The sequence below is a fragment of the Nannospalax galili genome, unplaced genomic scaffold (genome assembly GCF_000622305.1).
Source record: "Nannospalax galili isolate Female #2095 unplaced genomic scaffold, S.galili_v1.0 scaffold377, whole genome shotgun sequence".
In the NCBI taxonomy this organism is placed as follows: Eukaryota; Metazoa; Chordata; class Mammalia; order Rodentia; family Spalacidae; genus Nannospalax; species Nannospalax galili.
Window position 1 is genome coordinate 1,627,456 of NW_008341187.1, and position 23,541 is coordinate 1,650,996.

The 23,541-nt window shown below is 36.1% G+C and overlaps 1 protein-coding gene across 6 annotated transcripts in view; it reads right to left on the reverse strand.

Moving 5' to 3' along the window:
* The window catches only part of Stxbp5 (syntaxin binding protein 5), a 175,193-nt gene that overhangs the window by 66,368 nt on the left and 85,284 nt on the right, over positions 1-23,541 (reverse strand). For all 6 annotated transcript variants that reach the window (XR_003850096.1, XM_029565170.1, XM_017799044.2 and 3 more), the window contains exons 9-14: positions 18,847-18,925; positions 4,794-4,948; positions 3,612-3,684; positions 842-989; positions 539-606; positions 233-273 (exon numbers count right to left, since the gene is read on the reverse strand). Coding sequence is in view for 5 of the 6 variants with exons in the window: in XM_029565170.1 (XP_029421030.1) it covers positions 233-273; positions 539-606; positions 842-989; positions 3,612-3,684; positions 4,794-4,948; positions 18,847-18,925 (564 nt within the window). In the remaining variant the exon portion in view is untranslated. The remainder of the gene's footprint in view (positions 1-232; positions 274-538; positions 607-841; positions 990-3,611; positions 3,685-4,793; positions 4,949-18,846; positions 18,926-23,541) is intronic.

Here is a 23,541-nt window from a genome sequence, read left to right on the forward strand (position 1 = left end):
TGACTTACAAAGAGAAATTCTGAAAATATTTGAAGACTAGAATACTGCTGAGCATTATTATTAACTTACTAATAACATTAAAAATATCTTTACTCTTAAAATTCTAAACTCACATATTTTATGAGCCATTAAATTAAATCACTTTCAAATTAAATGTGGTTTACGTGATTATTATAAAGCAGATATACAAAAGCAATGACAACAACAAATAGTAACTATCAAAAGCACGTACTTGCAGAAGCATCCCAGAATTTAACTGACCCGTCAGCATGCCTAGAACAAAAAAGGATGTGATGAATAAAGGGAAACAATTAACTTCCCCTTCGTTACAAATACATTGTTACTTTTAAAAATATTCAACTCACTAAAATGAGTAAAAGGTAAAAATTTCATTGTAAACTGGTAAGTTCTTGTCAATACTTACTTATTATGATATAACATAAATAAAATTTCTATCTGCCTAATGAATTCAAATTCATATGGTCTTAAATATATTAGCTATTACTCATTGAACTAGTAAAAATACCGTTTTACTTACCCTGTAATAATTATTTCTGGGTAACTTTGAGCACCCAAGCCCCAGTTACCTCCATTGATGGGCCATTCCTACAAAAAAAGATTATTGAAGAATTGACTTGCAAATATATATGCTTATACAGATAAGAAAGGCAGTATAATATATACAGGTCTTTATATATGTATGAGCACAGTGAATAGAATTACTTCTAAAACTGATTTTCTATAAATTTCTTAGAGAAAAGGTAGCAGTGTTATCAAATACCTCAAGGTTTCAAAATTAAACTAAGATGTTACATTAAGCAATGAAATTCAGGTTTGATACCTTTTTGCTGTAACCTTGACGTTTCTGTCTAACTCCAACTGAATAAAGTGCAGGAATAAGGTCCACGGGACAATCAGCAAAATACTCACAACATGTAACAGGGGACTCATGTAGACTCAAAGGATAAGGATTTTCAAATATAGGGTATCTTTAACAATAGGAAAGAGAAAAAACTTATTAATTTAATAAACTGTAACCTATGACTAACACAATGAAAACCTACATTCTACCAAAAAGATTAGGTTGATTTGACTTATGTAAACATAAAAATGTTGATGATTTTCATTACAGAAGTTGTTACAACAAGGAGCAGAGGCTGGCTGCAGCTCCATCTGTGTATCACACGCCAGACTAAGTGCTTTATACTCCATCATGTTAACTTCTTGTACCACACTTATACATTTCCCTGAAAAACAAAGGCTTCAAGTAGTTTGTCTGAGACATGCCAGCTAGGAAGGAGCTGAAGCAGAATTTTAACTGTGCTGTTAATTAATGAACTATCTGGATTTTACTAGCAGAGTCCTTATCCTTCTACCAGAAGAAATAACATCAATTTCACTTCTTTTTTCCTCCATCAGTGTGATACCCCATCCAAAGTTAAATCCAGAATGTTGTTTTGTGTGATGATTAATCTTGAATATTATCTTGGTTGGATTGAGAGATGCTTATGAGATTAATTAGTAGAGTACAACTCTGGGTTTTTCTGGGAGCATCTCCAGAAAGAAACAGTTAAGTGTGGAATACCCAGCCTGAACATGGGCTGCCACTGGGTAGAATCCAGGGGAAGGACTAGAGGCTGGCTGGCACTAGCACACTTCTCTGCTCCCTCCTCCCCGACGCTGTCAGGTGACCCTTCTGCTTCACTGCACCCTTCCTGCCAAGATGAGGTGATTGCCTCACAACGGGCCCACATCAGTCAACAGAAACATCTCCAACCTGGAGCTAAAACAAATCTTTCCTTTCTCAAACAGTTTCTCACAGGTATTTGTCACAGTGACAGAGAACTAAACATCTTGGTTAGTAAAATAATGTAAAATATAATTTTACTTTAAATGTTTTCTACGCATGAAGTCAGACGCGCTACTGTTGAGCCACAAGTTCTCCACTGTTTTCGAGACAGGAAATTATTTTACTTTGTTGGGCAAAAAATGATTTGAAATCATGAAATTAAAGTAAAACTCTACCTAGTCACAATAATGTTGCTTAGAATAAGTTACTCAAAATACCCCCCAAAAAACCAAGAAACTAAAATATATAAAATGTCTGTGTATATATTAGACTTATTAAGTAGCCTATTGCTAATAATACTTAAACAATAAGAAAGAGGTTTAGAAAAAAATTCTCTAGACTACAAAACAAGCCGAACTGTGTCTGCCTTTACCCCAAACAGAAGATGAAACACAAAAAAAGTAGCAATAAAAAGCAGTTTTCTTCCTTCCCTACCACAGACCTTTCCTGAGCTTCACTCAGCTCCACTATTCTATGTTATCTGGGTAGTATTTTCTTTGAATTAAGCATCTCTCAGTACAGACCACAGGTAAAAATTCTATTAAAACAATTTACCTAATAGATGAAAATAAGGAGAAAAATATATTGATAATACATATTTTCAAGTGGTCTTTTATTTCAGAAAAGTAAATTTAAAAAATCTTATAAGGTTTTACAAATGATTTCTACAAGTAGTAGGCACTAAGTGGAGGAAAGGTCAGGACTGTCTAAAACAAAAAGTAACTTTTAGTATGTGAGGGCTTCCCAACCTCAGCAGAAAGGAAATGCTCAGCATTCAGAGAATCTGGGAGCTCTCCTGGGTACTGAGGATGTTTTGCATTGTATTTGTCTTGTGGCCACTAGATGCCAGTAGTGCCTCACCTAATAAAATGTCACTACCGACACTGTCAAATATTCCCTGGGGATAGAATCGCTCTAGAACAAGGGATGATTCTGAGTGGTAAACAAGTAAACTCCAACAAAACTTAATTATTTCTCAGGAGAAAATAATACGGCACAAAGAGTTCAAAGTACAAAGACTTTCATTGCTAATAGAAAATGAATATAGCAAATACCAGAAGTTGTTAAAAGGAAGCTGTGATGAGGTTTGGGGATTTGCAGACCAGACATACCTAGCACAGAGGCTAGGAAAAGCTTAAAACACAGTGGTGAAAGCTGAGTGGATTTTTGATGGCACAGAAACAAGTGGAGGGCTCTGCTACTGGAAATCACTTCAGATATGAAATACGATGTCTTTTTAACATACAAGTACTTGCCCATGAAATAGGGCTGCCTTGGGAAGATAGTAAAGACCAGGTGAGAAAGAGTCCTCAGATTCTTTGTCAAGTAGTAGGTAGAGCAGCTGCTAAACAAACCAGCAGCAGCAAACAACGGTTAAATTGAGTCTTTGACGAAAGGTACAATGTCTCTGACAATGAGATGTACAACACATGGTGAGAGAGTGAACACAGGGAGGGAAAATAAAAAATTAATCAGAGGTAACATGTGGTCAGTTTTAGATAGTGTTCTTTCAACATATACAGGTGTGAAGCTGCAATGTGTCAGAAATTCAAATTCTGAGTTAAGAAACAGAAAATCTACAAGATCCATTATAATAAATTTGGCAGATTTTTAGAAATGGAGATCTGGAGCTTAAAAAGAAATTACGGTCATGGATATAAATATAAAGTTTTCAAAGAAATGAGGTAGCTGATTTCATGCTAAGAGATCATTTTTGTTTTTTTACCACACAGTAATGGAATTGCTCACCCAATAGTCTTACCCATTTTGTGCAAGGTCTATAAGTACTAAATCCTTTTCTAGAAGAACCACCACAGCATACGGTTCTTGAAAATCTAGAATATGAAAACAATGCCTAAGCAGTTGCTTTACAGATTCAAGAGGGCAGCAATTTAGATACTTAACATTTCTTGCTTCAGCATTTTTGTTTCATATTCTTGAGTGTTTAACATTCAAATCCTAGGATAGTTTGTGTAATTTAAGGCCTGTATGTTTCAGATGAGATAAATGCATGTAAGAACCTATTGGAATTATTTGACTTTTGTGAAGATGAGTAAGACAAGAACCTCAAATAAACGTCTGCGGCATCACATATTCCAGGGATGGGATGGGGCAGGATAGCAAAGCCATAATTTAAGATTGGCTAATTATCATTATTGAATGCAGGAATAACTCAATAGATTTCTATTATCTTCCTTGAATGTTTAATGTATGCTATCGATAACTATGAAATGCATTACCTCTTTGATTACACATTTCAATTCCTCTTGGACCACACACACTGAGCATGATGGCTCATTTTATGTGTTGTCTATGCCATGGTACCCCCAACTGCCTAATCAAATATCAGTCTAGTTAGATGTTGTTGTCATAAATGAACCCTTTAGAAATTATTAGTCAAATTACTAGACTGAATAAAAAAGTTACTCCCTGAATGGGTGGGCATACACCTATGAGATGTTGGCCTTAAGTGTACAAGGTTTCTGAAAAAGTAATTCTGTTTAAGACTTAAATACAGGAATACTCCCAGAGAGCCTCATCTGTGGATTTCAGAATCATGATTTGAACTCCTTCTGGAATTTCTAGACTTCTGCTCTGCTGTATGGATTCAAGACTTCTTAGTTCTACCAATTCATTCATTCATTCAACCATTCATTCATATTCTCTCTCATTCTTTCTCTCCCTCTTCCCTTCCCCTACTAGCTCTACATTTATGGAAAACCCCAGTTAATCTGATGCCTTATATTTAAAATGCTTAATATGGATGGTGATTGTTTTTCAAAGGTACTATTAATATATAATACAAAACAGATTAAGTATATTGAAAAAAACAAACAGCTGAAATAAAAACTTGCCATGTTATGAAGGCAGCAACTAAAAGTATACTGAAGACAATACAGGTCTTTTTTCTAAATATTAACATTTATGGAGAATGAGGGCTTACCATTTGGGTATGGTGTTTCACAGAGTGTTAAGAAATCAACAATAGAATAGTCCATTTCTAGCACAGCAGTACTTTTCCCATGCATCACTGTTAAGCAAGGTCTTCTTCCTACAGTATCATATGACAAACCTCCTGATAAAATAATAAAAGGTTCCCTGGAAAAAAAATGCACAGTTCAGATCACAAATAGTATAGTGGACACTATGTTCCTGCTGTATCATAAATGTTTATTCAGTAAAATAACAGCATCTTAAATTCTGAACTTTTATATCATACAATGGGATAGAAACATGTGGAATTTTTAACTTGATTAAGTTCAAACCCAGGAAAATATCTGAAAATTAAACTATAATAAAAATGAACATGGAACAATCTGACTCCTGTATCTCCTCTTGGTCTCTAACACTTTTTCTTTTATTCCTTATGGAAAATTATTAGAAAATTTACTCTGTTTCTACATAGTTTTTATTTCTAGTCTTTTAAAAAATATTTTATTATTTTTATTTCATGTGTATGAGTGTTTTGCCTGAATGTATGTAAGTGCACCCATATCATGCAATGCTGGTGGAGGTCAGAAGAGAGCGTCGGACCCCCTAGGCTGGTGTTAGGGACCACTGTTAGCCACCATGTGTGTTCTGGGACTCGAACCCTGGTCCTCTGCAAATGCAGTCAGTGCTCTTAACCACTGAGCCATCTCTCCAGCCCCTACTTCTAATCATGTAACAAGACTACTTAATATGTTCCCAAGAAAATCTTAATGCCTTATTTACTGTAGGTAACACACTGACTTTTCAAGGATACACCAAGAACTGTACTAGCTATAAACCATCCTCAACAACTGAGAAAACGGTCACTCAAATAATTTCCTAAAAGTCTTACTTTTGCTCTGGAAGCCACCCAAATGGACCATCAAGTCTTAGCTCTCACCACACATCCAGCACCTGCCAGTCTCCATGCCAGGCCCCCAGTCTATATTCACCAAGCCCCTCTCCATTTTAGTCATTACAAAAACTGTAATTTATCTAGATTTATCTAGACCCATTTTTTTTCTAATTGGTGTCTAGACCCATTTTAAAAACTGAATCTAAGTATCTTTTCATATCATAATGTGGGTATATTTCTTTATCTTACTTGTCATATCTTAGTATAGTTATTTAACGTGTCATATAAATGATTTAATATTTTCTATATAATTTTTGTTAATTATCTTGTCTTTTCATTTATGATTAAATGTTTTAAAGACTTTGTTTCATTTTTAATTATGTGTATATGTACATGTCTGCGTGTGAGAATGTGCACATCATACACGTGTCTGTAGAGGCCAGAAGAGGATATTGCATCCCTGGAGCTGGGGCTGTTGTCAGCCATCTGATGCGGGTGGTGAGAGCCCAACTCAGGTCCTTGGCAAGAATAACATGCAGTCATCCTCTGATCCATCTCTCTAGACCCTCATTTGTCTTTTTTTTTTTAGTTAAAAAGTTTATACTAAAATCAGTGTAGCTAGCTTCTTTCCTACTTTTCATGATGTTATCCTTATTCTTTTCCACTTATGGAATTGTCCGCCTTAAAAATCTATCCCTAGTGATATATGTAGTGGTTCAAAGTTCTAGGTCTGAAAATAAACCATCTGAACTTAAATCTCTGCTCTGGCTTTTCTTTCTCTGTAGTCCTGTACAGGCTGTTTAAGTTTTCTGAGTCTACTTTCCACAAATATGGAAAGGAAACGAACAAACAGGTCCCTACCCTCAGACAATTCAGAAAATGGATCAGTGCCTGGCTTTCAGAACACGCTTAAATATGAATTACTTATTATAAAGGTCAATACCATCAAATTATCACAACAACCCATTGTGAAAAGTCCGCTTATGTGCATGCATATAAGACATGTATAACACAAAAATTAAAATAAAACTTCAAATTATATCTAAAACAAGAGTAAATTCCACTAACATTTAATTGGACTGCTAGTTGTATGGTTAGGGACCATGCAAGCCAATGTAAGTACTGGGGGAAATAAACTGTTTTAACACTTAAATATTTTAGCTATTCAAAATATATAAAATGCACATGTCTGTACATTTAATAGTTCTGTGTAAATACACCCCATGCATCTTATCCTCCTAGCTTTTTTTTTTTCAAAATTATTTATGACGAGGAACTAATTTATTCATTTTTTATTGTCTTTTTCATCAAAATTGCCTGGATGAAGCATGTTTTTAGTTGTTTTATTTACTGCTTTATCTAAAATAGATTCTTTTATTTATATTTTACTATTTAATTTTATTTTAATTATTGACAGCATGTATGTAAGTGCACCCATGTCATGCAATGCCTGGGGAGAAGAGAGTTTCACATTCCTCTGGAACTGGAGTTATGGACAGTAGTCAGGTGCCATGTGGGTGCTAGGACTCAAATCTGGTTTCTCTACAACAACAGCCAGTGCTCTTAGCTGCTAAGCCATCTTTCCAGCCCTAAAACAGAGACTTTTATAGTGCCTACCACACTAGGAAAAGTTACATGCTTCCTCAAATAAATTATTAAGTATGTGCTTTGTTTCATTAACCATATCTAGCTATTAAAGTGATTTGGGTAATATTTTTCCAGCTAAGTGGCAGCAACATTTAGAAACATGTCCTGAATAAAACCACAGTCTCGCAGTCACTGTTTCCAACTCTCAGCATTGTCTGATTACGATTGTGGTGACCAAAAAGTATTTAATTCTCTTGTACTTTTTATCACATACAATGAATAAAATAAATGTATCTTATTGCTGGTTTGCCTTGTACTACAACACACACTGTATGCATGAGGCAGGCAAAGAGTACAATGAGGAATAAATATTTCTTAAATGTTTACAGAGTTGGATCCCTGGACAAAGTTTTATGTGTGGTATCTCAAGGATGGTGGCTAAGTATTTTTTTTCACATAAAACCAATTAAAAAAATAGCACCAGAACAAGGAGCAGGTAGAGACTACAGATGAGATACATTACAAAATAAAAGGTCCAAAACCATCCGTGAAGATCAATTTACATAAGCAATCAATTATATAGTCTTAAATAACATTAAGGCAATTAGTTAGGTTTATCCTCAGAAGACAAGCAATTGTTTTGTTTTGTGGTTTTGCATCTGTTTCTTTTCTAAATGCAGGAGGGAAAAAATGATGTGAATTAAAAAAGAAACGCTGTCTGAAAGGAATGTCGATTGACCTGTCACCAAAGTAATCTTTGTCCTAAGTTTGCTAAACCTAATAATTAATGCCCTTGTAAACATAGTATGTATAATTAACTTCTGCTATTTTGCATGCTGTTTAACTGTTAATCTTGTTACCAAGACATACCCAATCCGTGAAGCTCCTATAAACTCATTATATTAAAGCTTAAAGAATAAATATTAATGGACACTTTATTAGAAGAAATTAGTCATTACAGACAATGATGAAGTTCAAGACTTTAACTTTACACAGCAAAATCTATAAAATTTCAAAGATACAGCTGGCTTTTGGACTTTTATTAAAAATTTGAATGATCTAGATTATTTCTAGGTACTACATGAATTATGAAGGTTAAAAAGGATTTGATTTTTAAAAAATAAATGGATAGTGTTTCTGATGCTATCAGAAGTTCTATAGATGTTTATAATTTTTATTATGATGACAGATGAGGTAACATCAGAATGAAGAGTCAGCTGTTCAAAGTCTTTGGGTTGGGAGGTGACGGTGGTACACTCTGGGTATAAAATGACTGTTGACCAGAGCCTGAGTGAGGATTAAGATGGGCATACCTGAGGAACTAAAGGACTGAGGCAATGGGCAAGGCATGAATGGTAACAGAACACAGAACTCTGAATCCTGAAGACATGCTGTTTATTAGAATATCTAGAACCAGCTGCCTCCTTTCCATGTCACAACTGTTTGAGCTCTGGCCTTTATAGCATTTTGGAAAGTTGTTCACTTACAGCTTTCTCTCATTTTGACATTTGTCTAATTCCCATTTTAAAACAATCAAATCAGCATTTGCAACTCTAAAACCCTTTCTTGACTCATTTACTCTCTATAGGCAGTCACTCCTTCTCCAGACCTCCACTCTGTACTTACCACCATGAACTGCCAAGTGTTTATCTACTTTCCTTCTAAATTCTCTCTCTGTTGCTCTAGAACCTCGCTAGGTCTCTGTCTCTGTCTCTCTCACACACACACATACACACACACAAAATAAATACATTTGAAAATCAGGTTTCTCAGCATTTTAAATACCACTAAAGGACAGCATTGCTTTGGAAATCAATTCCATGCTGCCCATACCTGCCTTAGGCACTAGAACCAGAAGACTCAAGTGAGCCTCCAAATGTCCACTCCTGTAAGCCAGGACCAAGACTCAACTGAAGCTAAAGAAAGTCAAAGTCAGGTCATTAGAGCCAAGTACGAAACAACTCTTTAACCTTAAGAAATAATAGCAAAATACATAAATATCAAGAAATATGCAGATTTACTTGCTGCCGTTCTAGATTTAAGTGGAGATACCAGCATCCGGGCCCATGACTAGAACTTCTAATTATATTATTCCTTACCTCTCTGTATATTAAGAATGGGAGATGAAACTCTAAATTGACAATTTTATGCCATCTATGTTGTTAATTACTTGCATTATTAAACTTTTAAATCTTCAACAATTGTTTTCAAATGGAAAAGTGTAATTCTATTTCAGAGAGAACACAACAAAGTTCTAGTGCAAATTGTTAATAGTTGATCAGGATGTTATATAGGAAATCAAAAAGTAAAACATTCAGATTTTGCTGATTGATTATACAGTATTAAACAGGCTTACACACATGAGATGGTGTGCGGTCAGCATTCAGCCCCCAGCGTCAAGCACTAAGAAGGAAGTGACAGAACCGTAACAGGCTGAGGTGAGTGGGAGAGGTGAGGTCACTTGTGATATGTCCTTGGCCTATGGCCACATTCTCTTTTCACTTTCTACCACCATGAGGTAAGCAGCTTCCACACACTCTCACCATGGCACATTCTTGTCACAGACCCCCAAACAATAGTTCAATGACAATAGACTCAAATGTCTAAAACTGTGAAGCAAGACACGCCTTTCCTTCTAAGCTGATTATCTGTCAGTCACAGAAAGCTGACGAACGCACATAGTCAGAGTCAAAGGCACATTTGTGAAGTATACTCCTAAATTATTAAGTTCTTCTTATTAATAAGGTTTTTAGTTATCAAATCGAACTGCAATAATCAAGAGTGATAGTTTAAAAAAAACTGACTTTAATACAAAAGGAGAATGAACTTTAAATTTTGGGTAGATGAACTACAAACATCCTTTAAAACAAACAAGGCTACAAATCTTAAATATTGCTTTTCAAACTCTGTGGTCAATAATTATATTAAATATTTTAAATTCATTGCAAATCGATGCTTTTGTAAAACATAAATTAGTACAGACACACACACACAAAAACTACACGAGAATGTGCACATATATGTTACACCTAAAAAAATCACTTAACTTTTTAACTGAGTGTGTCTATGTGTATGTGGCTGGTGTGGGGTGGGGACTACGCTTTGAGAAAAATGGAGAATTACTGTTTAGTCATCACAGTTTATTTCAAAGGTCTTTTGTGGAGATGAGAAGGAACAATGGGTCACAACATCAAGATGAAAGCGGAAAACAGAGCATACCATAACCACAGGGGTTCAGAGCAGAGCCTTCAAATCAGGTTGACTGTTCAAATCCAGTGCTACTACTTAACTATGTATGAGCACAGAATGACTTGCTTTCACTGGTGGAGGCTCAGTTTTCTCTTCACTAATATCCATTTCATAAAATTGTTGTGAGGAATAAATTCCATATTAATCCTTTGCACTTAGTACAAAATACATTCTCAGGAAGGCACTTATGATTCTACCAATATGAAGATGGAGGTATTTCAGTACATTTCTAGTTCAGTTTTGTACCACTGCAATGTCAAAAGGGTCATGGGGAAATAGGATAGCAACCTTTATACTATGTTTCCTAGTGACCAACCCTGAGATCCCTTCATTAATACAGATAAAAAGAATTGGATTTGGGGAAAAAAATAAAGGGATACAGTATATTTAGACATGTTCCTGTTACTTTAAAAATAAAAATTTAGGTAATAACATAGCTTTTCATGTAGGTTTGCAAGATAATACAAAGCTCTTTATGCTAAACTGCTACAGCAATTGTACCTAATTGATATCCTTTTACATAGTAAACATAAGAAGTCCTCAAATATTTCTTTTTGCATAGCTCCTCCTAAGTGTTTCATAAAACACAAGGATGCTCACAGTACGGTTTGTGGACATCTATAAAATCTCAGGAACTTTTAAAAATATCCAAGGTCAAAACCACTTTCATTATGATATTAATGCATTGCTTCACTTTTCCTCATGTTGGTAGTTCAGTGATGGCCCAAACTGACTATAAATGGATTAGACTTAGCATCTAAACGTGAATCAAGCAGAGGCACCTAAAACACTAATCATCGTGTTCTGCACTGCCAGACACACTGGAAAATATACTTTTGAAACAGTAAAATGACTCATTTGAGATCTTTAGCTGTCAAGTCTTTTTAATACTGTATGAATAAAATGAAAAGCACACAACTTTTGTATTTATAGCTCTTCCTCAGGGGACTCCTTTAAATTTGGGGATTAGAAAAACACCCACTTATTGACTCAGGTTTGCTACTCTGGTCTGGTCTTTTTCTGAGTCATTTCTTCTCAGCTCATCGCTGGTTCTAAGAGCAGCATTGCAGACAGATTTCCCAATGAAGGGAACCAAATTGACTGTCAGAGTGATTTCCCTGGGGAGGGCGGGGGGGGGGGGAGTACCTTGCAAAATCAGACTGGAGAGAATGATCATGTGGGCTACAGTTCTGATGAAGGATGCTTAATTGTGCGTGCACTCCATTCTGTTCTTCTTCCCTTCCATAATCCTGAAGCCCATGTCAGTGACCGAAAGTCAGACATTAGGATACTTGTCTCCTTGGTCTTTCCCAGGATGGCCATAGTGAATATGGTCTTTTGCCTTACCACCACTCACATCCATAACTGGGTTTCTGAGGCAGCAGTTACCCCAATCTGGTCAGCTGAAACCCTCCAACTCACACCCCTGCCCTCCTGGGAGTTCAACAGTTACTTCTAGAACAGCACTTAGGCTACCTGCACAAGCCAGCTGAACTTACTACTACTACTTTTGCTTGAAAGAATGATTAACAATCACTTAGAATCCAGCAATTCACATAGTTTCAAAAAAGACTTGAGCCTGTCATTTTAAGAGCAAATAGCCCATTCTGGCAGACATTTGGAGAGAAATGTGGACAACAGATGTTTGGCTCCTGAGATTTCAGCAGAGAACAAGGCTGTATTGGCAAGTAGGCTGTGGGTCATACATATTAAAAGTCTGGCAAATAATCTGGCAGCATTCATTGTGTGCCCTCAACATTTGAATGAATCTGAATTAACAACAATAAAGTAATTTATATGGTGAAAGAAGTTTTAAGAGACAGTGCTGTGGCTATTGCTTACTATACTAAGATCAATGCCAACAGAGAACAAAAGTTACAAAAACATGTGGTTGGTCAAGGAAAGGAAAGAGAGGGAGTTTAAAATTATAAGTAAGGAAGGTGTGGAGAGAGCAGCAGTAACTTCAAATTACAGTGCCAGAACTGAGAATGCTATGGGAGAGGTTCCCTGTTCAAAAAACGACTGTGCATTGAAGTACCTTCTCAGATTCAGCTGTCAAGGCACACAGACAACAGTTGTGGAGGGGGCCCAGGCACATCTTGAGCTTGCAGCAGAACTTGGAAGTGCATCCAAATGGTGCTGGTTTGGCAGGCATGAAAATGCAAGAGAAGCAGTCTCATGGGGCTTACACCAAGGTTGCAGAAAGTTGCTGATGTGTGGCAATGTGTGGCACAGTTAGATTCTCTGCAAGGAAGCCCTGAAAGGTCTCTGAATGTAGCTGTGAAAGTGAGGCCTACATGGCAATGTAGACTTCAGGTAGTTGTAGATGCTAGGACCATGGGTGGTCCATCAAGGAAAGATGTAGGCATGGAGCAGAGCCATCCCAATAGAGAGGCAATGTGAGTGAAGGAGGTAGAACTGGAGGATGGAGCGACCCAGGGCTGCCAGAGCCCAGATGATTCTATCACCAGACCCACATGCTAAATATGGAGCTCCAGTGTTTCATGTTTGATCTACGGTGTTTTGTTTTGCTTTGGTCCAATCTTTCCTTTCTGTGCCCCCATTAGCTTTTTTTAAATGAGAATGTTTACTCTGCACTATTGGATATTGGAAGTATATAACTTTTGTTGATGAGATTTTCAGTAGAGTCTCTGCATGTAGACCTTTGAATAACATTGGAACTGTTAAGACTTTGGAGAATTTTTGAGATAGACTAAATGCATATTACATTATGAGATGAACAACAGTATTTAGAGAACAACAGCAACAACAAAAAATAAGTGGCATCTTTAGATGTCAAACTGAAAGGGAAAATCTTGTGCCCCTTACTTCTGGTTGTCAACAGGATTTAGAATCACCTAGAAGATAAACCTCTCTGAGTGAGGTAAGTGGATGTTTCCAGTGAGGTTTAACTGAAATGAGAAAACTCAACCTGAATATGGTTGGCGCCATCTACAGGTGCCTGTCCTGGACTGGTGAAAGTGAGTGGGACAGTCATCCATTTCCTGATGTGCACAGAACATGAGCAAACACTTTCTGCTCTGTCACAGAGCTGCTCTCCCAGTGAGGCTTTCCTTGCCATGAAGGAACAACAGTATTCCCTCTTCAAATGGGAGCAAAGTAGACCGTTTCCCTTAAGTTGCTTTTGTCAGATATTTTGTCATAGTAACAAGACAAGTAGTTCATATAGTGGGCAAGGCTTTTTTTTTCTGTAAGATATATATGACAACCTCTTCATTATTTTAGAAAGAAATTTATCTTCTGAGTCATCTGTACTTTCGACTGACTCTAGGCTCTTTTCCAAAATTATTCCATTTTTAGAATCTGCTGTTTCAACGGCTCTTTCTATTCTGCCACTAATTATACTGAGGCCTTCTCTAATTTAAATAAAAATGAAACATGTCTCTTATTTTTCCCAATGACACATATTTGACATATATATATATTAATTCAGTGAATACATGTCCGGTATTTTCTACCATAAATTAACCCATTTGTTTTTTCTTTTTTCTAGTATTTTAATTAAATATTTTCTCTTCAAAATTTTAAAGTTAGCACACAAAGTAATAGACTTCACTGTGACATCTTCATACATATCTATTGTTATCCTTTGCCCTCTCTTGCTTCCCTTTAGAACTCCCTTTCCTCACCCTGTCTACTTTCATTTCCTACACACACACACACACACACACACACACACACACACACACACGCTTAAGTGAAAAAAATTTTTTCTTATCTATATGATCCTACTTCTTCTTTGTGCTTGAAGTTGGTATCATTCAAGATAAAATACAACACCCAAGATCTCATTCTAAAGGGCTCAGAGTTGACAGGAAGCCATGTTTTTTTTTGTCCTGCCTGTATTATTACTTTTTCTAATACTCAAGCAACATCATATCCATTTTGGTACTGGCTAACTGTACCTCCAGGGTTGAGTAAGTGTCCATTTTAGAAATATTTTAACAAGTAAAATCTGCCAAAAGGATAAAAATGGGCTTGTGTATTAGTAGACTTAATATTTTATATCAATTTTAAAGTAACGAGTTTTTTAAAAAAAACAGATAGCTAGGCGTGGTGGTGCATGTCTTTAATCCCAGCACTTGGGAGGCAGAGGCAGGCGGATCTCTGTGAGTTCGAGGCCAGCCTGGTCTACATAACGAGTTCAGGTTAGCTGGGGCTACAGGGAGACCCTGTCTCAAAAGACACCCCCCCAAAAAAACAAAACAGATAAAGAGAAAAGTTTAAAGAGGAGGAGTGGTAGAGGAACTTAACACTTGAAACAGATGTTGGGGACAACACCCAATCTTGGGCACATATTATATTTAAATAACTACTAAAGGAAGTGCTCTATTGTCAAAAGCCAACTATCAATCTAGAAGACCACTTTCTAGCCATGTGGGATTATAGAAAACTATCATATGTTCTTCCCTCAAAAGGAGTGATTTAAAAACCAAAAAGCTGGGAGAGGTCTGAAAGACACAGAGCTAGATTTCAAATGAACTAGCAATCTAAAGTCTCAACTACTTACACCAATTCATAGGCTTTGGGGTTTTTTGTTTGTTTGTTTTTTATCATGTCCCATCCTCATGAGAAGTGTAGTTTTCTTTGTGATTCTATATATAAACATTTAAAAGAACCAGTTTTAGGAACTGATATTTGCCCTTGAATGTGAACTGTGCTCTGCTACTTCCTACTGGACTTTACCAGCTAAAATCTAACTTTACCGGCTAAATTCTGATGGTCACAACCAACACAATTATTTTCACAGCCAAAAAATGGCTCACCATTATCTGACATCTAAGACTTTTTTTTTCAAAAAATCACTGCAGTAAATCAGTGTTTATGATTTTTAATCTAGGAAGGAATATTAAGATTTTTAGTTATTATAAAGTCTCAGCAAAGTTGCACTTCTACAGCTGTTTTAGGAAAACTAAGAGAATAGCTGCATTTTGGACATTTGTCAGAAGCAATCAAATGCTATCTGAGGACAACTACTATGTGAGACAGCTGTGAGAGAGCATGCTTCAACAGCCTCTGAATTTTACCAACAATTCTATGAGATGGCTATGACTATTATTCCTGTTTTAAGATGATGAAACAGAACAGGAAGTTTAGCTGGTACCCTGCCTGCACACTGAGAACAGCACAGGCAGGATGCAGACCTGGAAAGTCTGCTGATGGACAGGCAGCAACCACCATACTCCATACCTGGGTCACATTCATTTCTCATAGAAACAATTTCAGCAGATCTGACAGCACTTCACTGCTAGCTCTTCAAAAGTTATACTTTTATTCATGTATGTGTTGGTATTAAGCTTATACTGTGTTTGTGTGGGTGCCCTCAGAGTCCAGAAAAGGGTGTCCAATCTCCCAGAGTAGGAATTATAGGTGGCTGTTAGCTGACCTGTGTAGGTGTTGGGAACCAAATCCAGGTCCCTGGAGAGAGCAAAAAGCCTTTTTTAAAAAAATAATATATTACCTTTATTGAATTTTTGTCCATTTTGAAGCTTTCTTAACTGTTGAGCCATCTCTCCAGCCCCTAACTTCTGACTATGTTTAATAAGAACTAGCCATTTAAGGAATTAATACCATACCTTTTTTTTTTTTTTTTTGTCTTTTTGAGACAGGGTCTCCCTGTAGCCTCAGCTGACCTGGAACTCACTATATAGACCAGGCTGACCTCTAACTCACAGAGATCCACCTGCCTCTGTCTCCCAAGTGCTGGGATTAAAGGCGTGTGCCACCACGCCCTGCCCAATACCATATCTTAAATTGACTAATAAAATCAATTATCTCTTAATTTATACTATCATTCCACTGAAGGGAAAATATGTCCTTTCCAGATCTAATATATAATTTATTTGTATTATTTTATCAGAAAATAAAAGCTCTGCAATGTTTATATTTCATTTATATGTACACTTTATACACACCTACCTACATTTATATCCTAATTCAGCAACGCCATGCTAGTTGCTGAACATCAAAAGTAAGACAGAGGCTGGGGATATAATACCTCAGCAGCAGAGCAGGTGCCTAGAATGCTCAGGGCCAGGGTTCCATCCCTAACACCAAAATAAATAAAATAAAAATAAAATAAAGCTTTATTAGTGAGGCAGTATTTAATGGGGGAAGCATGCCTATCATTGATGATATGTGTCAGTCCTAGAGAGGAAAACTGTATCACTTCAAGGCATATTACTGGAGACCCTAAGGTAGCCAAGGAGGCACAGATATCCGTAAGAGAAAAGCATTTGTGCTGAGCTAGAAGGAATAAGAGGGATCTTCACTTGTACAATGATTTCTCGGCAAAAAGAAGAAAATGTACATGGCCGGACACGGGAGGGGATGGCTCTTCTCTAAAATCTGCTAGTTTGGTGATAGGAAATAATACAACAGACATGTAAGGAAGAGAAAATAGAACTGTCTAGCTTATTTAACTGAGTGATTGTACTTTAGATAGGAAGGGGCTGAATACAATACTCAACTTTAATATTAGACAGTGGAGTTAATCCAGGAAGGACAAAAGAAAATAGGAACGTATTTAATATACTGACTTTCCTACCCCAGATAAAAAGAGACACTGGAGGAGACTATTACAAGGTGATCTTATTGATCATATTAAATAGTATCTATAGATACCTACCGAAGAGCAAAGCATTTTTTACAATTTTCATTTCAAATTTAAGACAGGCAAAGTATTGCTGCTATTTTGAAGAGACCTGGAACTTAAAAACATTATCATTATCTAAAAGTGAAGACCGAATCATGTGGAAAACAAGTCCTAGGCTTTCTCCTTTGTTCACAATCAATATTTGATAAAATGGGTATGTAAGGGTTCGGAAGGCATTTAGAACTATTAATTTAAAAATTCATTCTGTGTTGAATATAAACATGGAGTTTTTTCTGGCTTGTTTCCTTTCCCTTTTCTTTTATCCTTTGCTATTCTTTTTTCCTACTTTAATTTCTTTGTGATAGGGCAAATGTAACAAATAATAATGAACTGATGGCTGAGGATTTTCTAATACAATCTAAGTCACTTACAGTTTATTATGTACCAGGCAATATATAAAATCTGTATCTATATGATCATGCCACTTAATCCATCACAACCACCTACCGACTATGTATGTATAAATGACAGCACTGCACAAAGTCAAACAGTTCTATACAAAAGTTACATAGCAAAGGATTCCATAGTCAACCAGATGTTCTGCCTCCTGGAGTTCATTCAACCTATGTCTGTTGCTGCATAAACTCCAACAGCACATATCTGCTGGATCTCACAGGAAAGCTAGGAAGGATGAAGGAAGAAATCTTAGCTTTTTAATTTTTTTAAGACAGGTGCCTTTTCTTAAAAGAGAACAGGACAGGGGTGAATTAGATTAGGAGATCAGCTTACAAATGGAAAAGAGACAGTTCTAATGTCCATGTTGTAAACTGGTAGATGTAAAACCTCAGTAGCATGTTATAAGCTGGTAAACCTCAATGGCATCAGAATTACCTGCAGCCTGAGTCAAAACGAACTGCTAAGTCCCACTGCACATTTTCTTATTCAATAGATTTGAGTGGAATCTAGGAATGTGCACTTCTAACAAGATCTCAGTGAATGTCGTTGTTGGTCCAGGCAACACAATCAGAACCACTGCACTATACTATAGAGATTCTCATCCTTTAGATGCTTCTACTAAATATAACTGCATACTTCTAGGGGACTAGAACAAAAATAAAAAGGTTCCTTTGTAGTTAAAGAGAGGTGGAATTTTCAAAGAAACACTTTAAAAGATTTTTTTCATTCACACTTTATACTTTATAGCACTTGATACATACAAAAAATAAAAACTTTTCAATTATAAGAATTACCTAATTCCCATACCTAATATATGCTCTTCTGTGTTGAAATGTAACTGACAACCTTTAAAAAATAAGTTACATTCATTTTTGTAACTGTCAAATATGCTTATGAAATTTATATCTGAAAATATAACATTTTCTTAACACAAATTAGAGAGATTACATTTTACATGTTTTCCTCTACTGCTTTTTCCTCACTTTTTAATAGCAAATAAAAACTAGTGTTTCCAAAGGCCAACAGAATGTATTAAAATTTATTACTAAAAATAATTCACTTTCCAATATGCAGAATAAAACTATTAGAAACAGGAAGAACAGATAATTTATTCTAAGTCTGTATTTTATTAAACAATGAAAGCATAAAACTGAAGACAAGGCTAGCCTCCTCTAAAGTGGGTCTTCAAATGAACATGAGAGCTTTCCCTGCCACGTGAGCTGCTCTGTGACAATGAAAACTGGTAAGGAGGTAAAGTCTTACCCAGATCTAGTTGTCTTGAATTCCACCTTGAGGATAGGTTTGCAGGGCTCGGGCTTCTTCCCATCCTTTAACTGTTTTCCTAAAATATATTTTCCTGCATTAAATTCTAAATTCTAAGTTACTTTAAATTCTTATATTGATAGTTTATAAAACGAAAGTGAAATACAATGAAATCCACCATTAGACAAAGTAAGTGACTGTAAATTCAGACATCCAACTTTATACAGAAATGAAATACAATGAAATCTACCATGGAACATTTTAAAGCAATTTTCAAAGAAATGTTTAGTGTGATATCAGATATTTTTATAATGATCAAGTAAAATTACCGTTTGAAACACATTGTCAAACAGCAAATAAAACAAATAACCTACTATCAACATTATGTAATAAATCCTACTAAGAGAAAATGTAGTCTTATCCAATGTTTACTTCAGATAAGCAATTAGAATTTCAGTATTCTAAATGAATACACATATTAAAATAGGAACATTTGAGAAAAGTAAATATCACATTTTCACTCAAGTATCAGAGGCTGCAGCATTAAATTCTATGCTAATAAATTCATTCATATTTCTTCTAAAAAAACATATATGCATGTTTAATGTCCAAATGACTGACCAATCTCTAGAAAACCTATCAAGAAATCTTGTTTTGCTTTTGCTCCTGGCTGGCCGGGAGCCCACTATGCACATCAGGCTGGCCTTGATCTCACAGAGCTCTATCTGCTTTGCCTTCCAAGTGCTGGGTCTAAAGGTTCTGCCACCATGCTCTGCTTTAGAAATTTATATTATCAAAGACTTTTCATAACCTAAAATAACTTCACAATTATAGTTCTCTATTTCTAAAAGGTCATTACTGAAACCACATAAAACTCAAAGAAAAACATCAATTTTCCTAAAACAATTACTCTCAACATCATTATATTTCTTCTAGCAATTCATGGAAATTAAAGATGGCTCAAAGAGCCCTGATACAGCTCTACCCCAATGCACTTTTATTCTCTTTCCCACTTCCCTTTCTGTGTCCAAGCACCACATTCTAATAGACTTTATATTTTACTCATTTACTTTGTTGTTTGGCTAACCAAATGAACAGAAAGTTCAGTTTTTACATCTGCGTCTGTTTTCTGTTGTTTTATTTGGGGTGGCAAGCACTTTCTGGCACACAGGGGATACTGAGCAATTATTTAATGAACAAATTATGACTATTAGTTCCTTGAGGTAAGTTCCTAAGTAAAGGGATTGGGTAAAAGCTCTGTCCTAGAATTCTGTGGCACTGCCTCCATTGGTGGTCTAGGAGGCCATTACGCCAATACAGCAAGAAGCTGGAAACTTACAGATGACAGATACCATGTCAGGGCTCCAAAATATGTAAGACAAAAACTGACCAAAATTAGGTAAAACAGTCAATTCAACAATAGAGACTTCAATATCTCAATTTCAACAGTGTACAGGACAAATGAATGGAGGATCAATAAGACAATGCAGGTTTCAAACATTAATTCAATTAACAGACATCTACAAAACACACCACCCAACAAAACAACATACATTCTTCTCAAGCGCATAAAAAAAATTCAAAGCAGATGACATTGGGCTATAAAATAAATCTTACTAAAAGTCAAAGGATAAATATATACAAGATAAAGTCTACAACCAAAAGAGAATGAAGTTAGAAGTCAGTAGCAAGAAAAAAAATGAGGATATTAAAATAGGTACAAATTAAACAACACATTACTAAATAACCAGAGGATTAAAGATAAAAGAAATTGATGTTATCAGAACATGTTTTGAGAGAAAATAACAAAGCTGGCTAACTTTCAGTCATGCCGATCAAGAAAAAAAGAAAAGAACCAATCACAGAGACAAAAAAGAAGAATTCTAAAACAAGGGGGCTGGAGAGACGGCTTAGCGGGTCACAGGGCACACTGTTCTTGCAGAGGACCTGAGTCCAGTTCCTAGGACACACATTGGACAGCTCATAACTGTCTGTAACTCAAGTTCCAGAGAATCCAAACCCTCTTCTGACCTCTGCAGGCACTGTACTAATGTGCATAATCCTTCCCCACAATCTGTGGAACTATATGCCAACAAATGAAATATCTTAAAAAAGAAAAAAAACTTTAAAGTTCAAGAAAGACACAATTGCCAAAGCTTCCTCAAGAAGAAATAGGACAATAGGATCCGAATAGATTCTATAAGAAATAAAGACATCTATGAATTAAAAAACAGAAAACAGGGCTGGGACTTTATCTCAGTGGTAGAACACTTACTTGCCTTGCCTGCATATTGTCCTGGGTTCAAACTCCAGAACCTCAATAAACAAACAAACAAACAAACAAACAAATTCATAAAGAAAAACCTAAACACAGATGACTTCTCACTTAATTATGAATGACACACAGCCTTTCTGGAAAAGCCTGAGGATATTTAATAGAACTAGAAATAAATAAAACTCACCAGCTTTTAGAAGTAGCAACTGTATTTTTAAACATTTATTGTATAGACACAAAAGGATGGGTTCTTAGGAAGTATGTACAAGGATGGTAACTGCAGCATTGTTCGTAATCATTTAGAACTGAAGGCAAACTGAATGCCTATTAATCTGGAATTGCTGAAAATAAGTGATATAAAAACCTGGCCACTATACAGTCAGCAAAATAATTGAATTAAAGCTGCATCACAAGACTTGGTAGGAATTTCTGAAAGTATAGTAGGGATTAAGAAAATAAATGCAAAAGATCAATCTTAATTTTTGTGAAACAATGATCAGGAAAAAGATTACCATGTTGTACAGATGTCCACATACTTTGTATTAGCATGCAATGACTTTGGAAATACATTCCTTTTCTGAGGAGTTTGGGCACAGCTTACCTGGTGGGGTAGAAAAGAGGACTGGGATTCTAAGGTGGGGGAAGGTTGAAGAAGGGACTGATGCTAAAATATCATGTAGTTTTTTTAGTGAACACTGTCTGGGGTTTGCCTCTAGGAAGTCCTTCTCCCACACCCAAATCATGTGTACCCATCTCCTTTTCCTTCTTGTGCTTGTTTTATGACTTATTACGGTTAATGTACTGACTGATATTTTGAGACAGAATCTCTCTAAGTATTCCAGGTTGGCCTCAAACTCATGATCCTCCTGCCTCTGCCTCCTAAGTGCCTATGCTACCATGCATGCCCATTTCATTACTTTCTTATGTAATTAGGCACAGGGTCTGTATTTTTCTTCTAATTAATAAACTATCAAACTCGTGAGCACAACTTTCCTGGTATAGCACGAAGCAGACACATTGAAAGTGTACACTTCAGCTTTGACAGGCAATGTATTTGGAGCACTACTCACTGAAGTATCACTGCTTCTTTGTTCACATGACATGGAACCTTTATTGTACTAAGTTTTGTAAATACACGTCTATAAATTGGTAATGAGTCATTTAATCTTAGCTTCATTTAAGATTCACAGAGGTCATCACTGTCCTCCTCATAAAGAAATGTCTGCAGTGGAATCATGACTGTCTGGGTGAGAGTTCAATTTTCAAAAATCAGAAGGGTAAGTGGTGAAGTAGAAGTTAAAAGACCAGAGATGACTAAGACTACAGGGAAGGAAATCCTGGGTTGCTGAGGCACAAGACAGAACTGAGAGAGAAAGAAAGAAATAGAGAAGGCTCGATTTGGGAAGCGCTTGCTCCCTTGTGCTGTAGTAAAGCAAATGAAGACACTCAACCTTTATTCCAGGCTGTACAGACATATGACCTTTCAGTGAATAATTTCAAAGTTTGTGTTGCATAAGCCTGGAGGTCTTCCAGTTGCCTCTGGCACACAAAGCTGTCATGCAAATGTCAGGTTGGTGAAATTTGGGATTATAGACTCAAACTCATTTTTAAACATTTTGTTATATTCATTCCTTTATGAAGTCAAACAATTATTTACATATGACTTCTTTAATGTGTGTGAATACTTAACACCACGTTTTCAGTGGCTGGCAACCTTTAAATAGGGGCATTTGATGGTGCACTTATTGAGTCTTCATAAACTAAGCTTGTATATTTCTATAAAACCGGGCTAGGGACAAAATTCTTTTTAAAAATATTATCTTATTTATTATTCATTTTATGTGTATGAGTGTATTGCCTGCATGTATGCAAGTGCACTTGTGTCATACAATGCCCACTGAAGTCCGAAGAGGAATGTTAGGTCCCCTGGAACTGGAGTTAGAGATGGTTGGGAATCAAACCTAGGTCCACTGCCAGAGCGCGCTCAGTGCTCCTAACTGCTGAGTCATCTCTCCAGCCCCTAGGAACAAGATTCTTAACTCCTTTTCTTATTCAATTGTCTTTTAATATTGTTTCCATTATGCTCCAGCATTCAGACTTAGAACAAAGTTTAAAGCTACTTTATTTTTATTCATTTCTAAGTTACCTTTTTTTCTCTATTCATATATTCCATTGCAAAAGTTTTCTTATCCCTTTAAATAAAAAGCACTCCTTCTATAGTGATCATTCTGTACCCATATTCTGATATTTTCCCAACTTAAGATTTTAAAAGACAGTTACTCATTGCTGTTCCTGGTCCAATTTAATTATTCATCTATAGTCCTAGACTAACCTTCTTCTAATTCCAATAAGGCACTAGCTATGACTTTATTAAGTGCATATAAATTGAAGAAGAGAAGCTCACCAGATTTCACCACAAA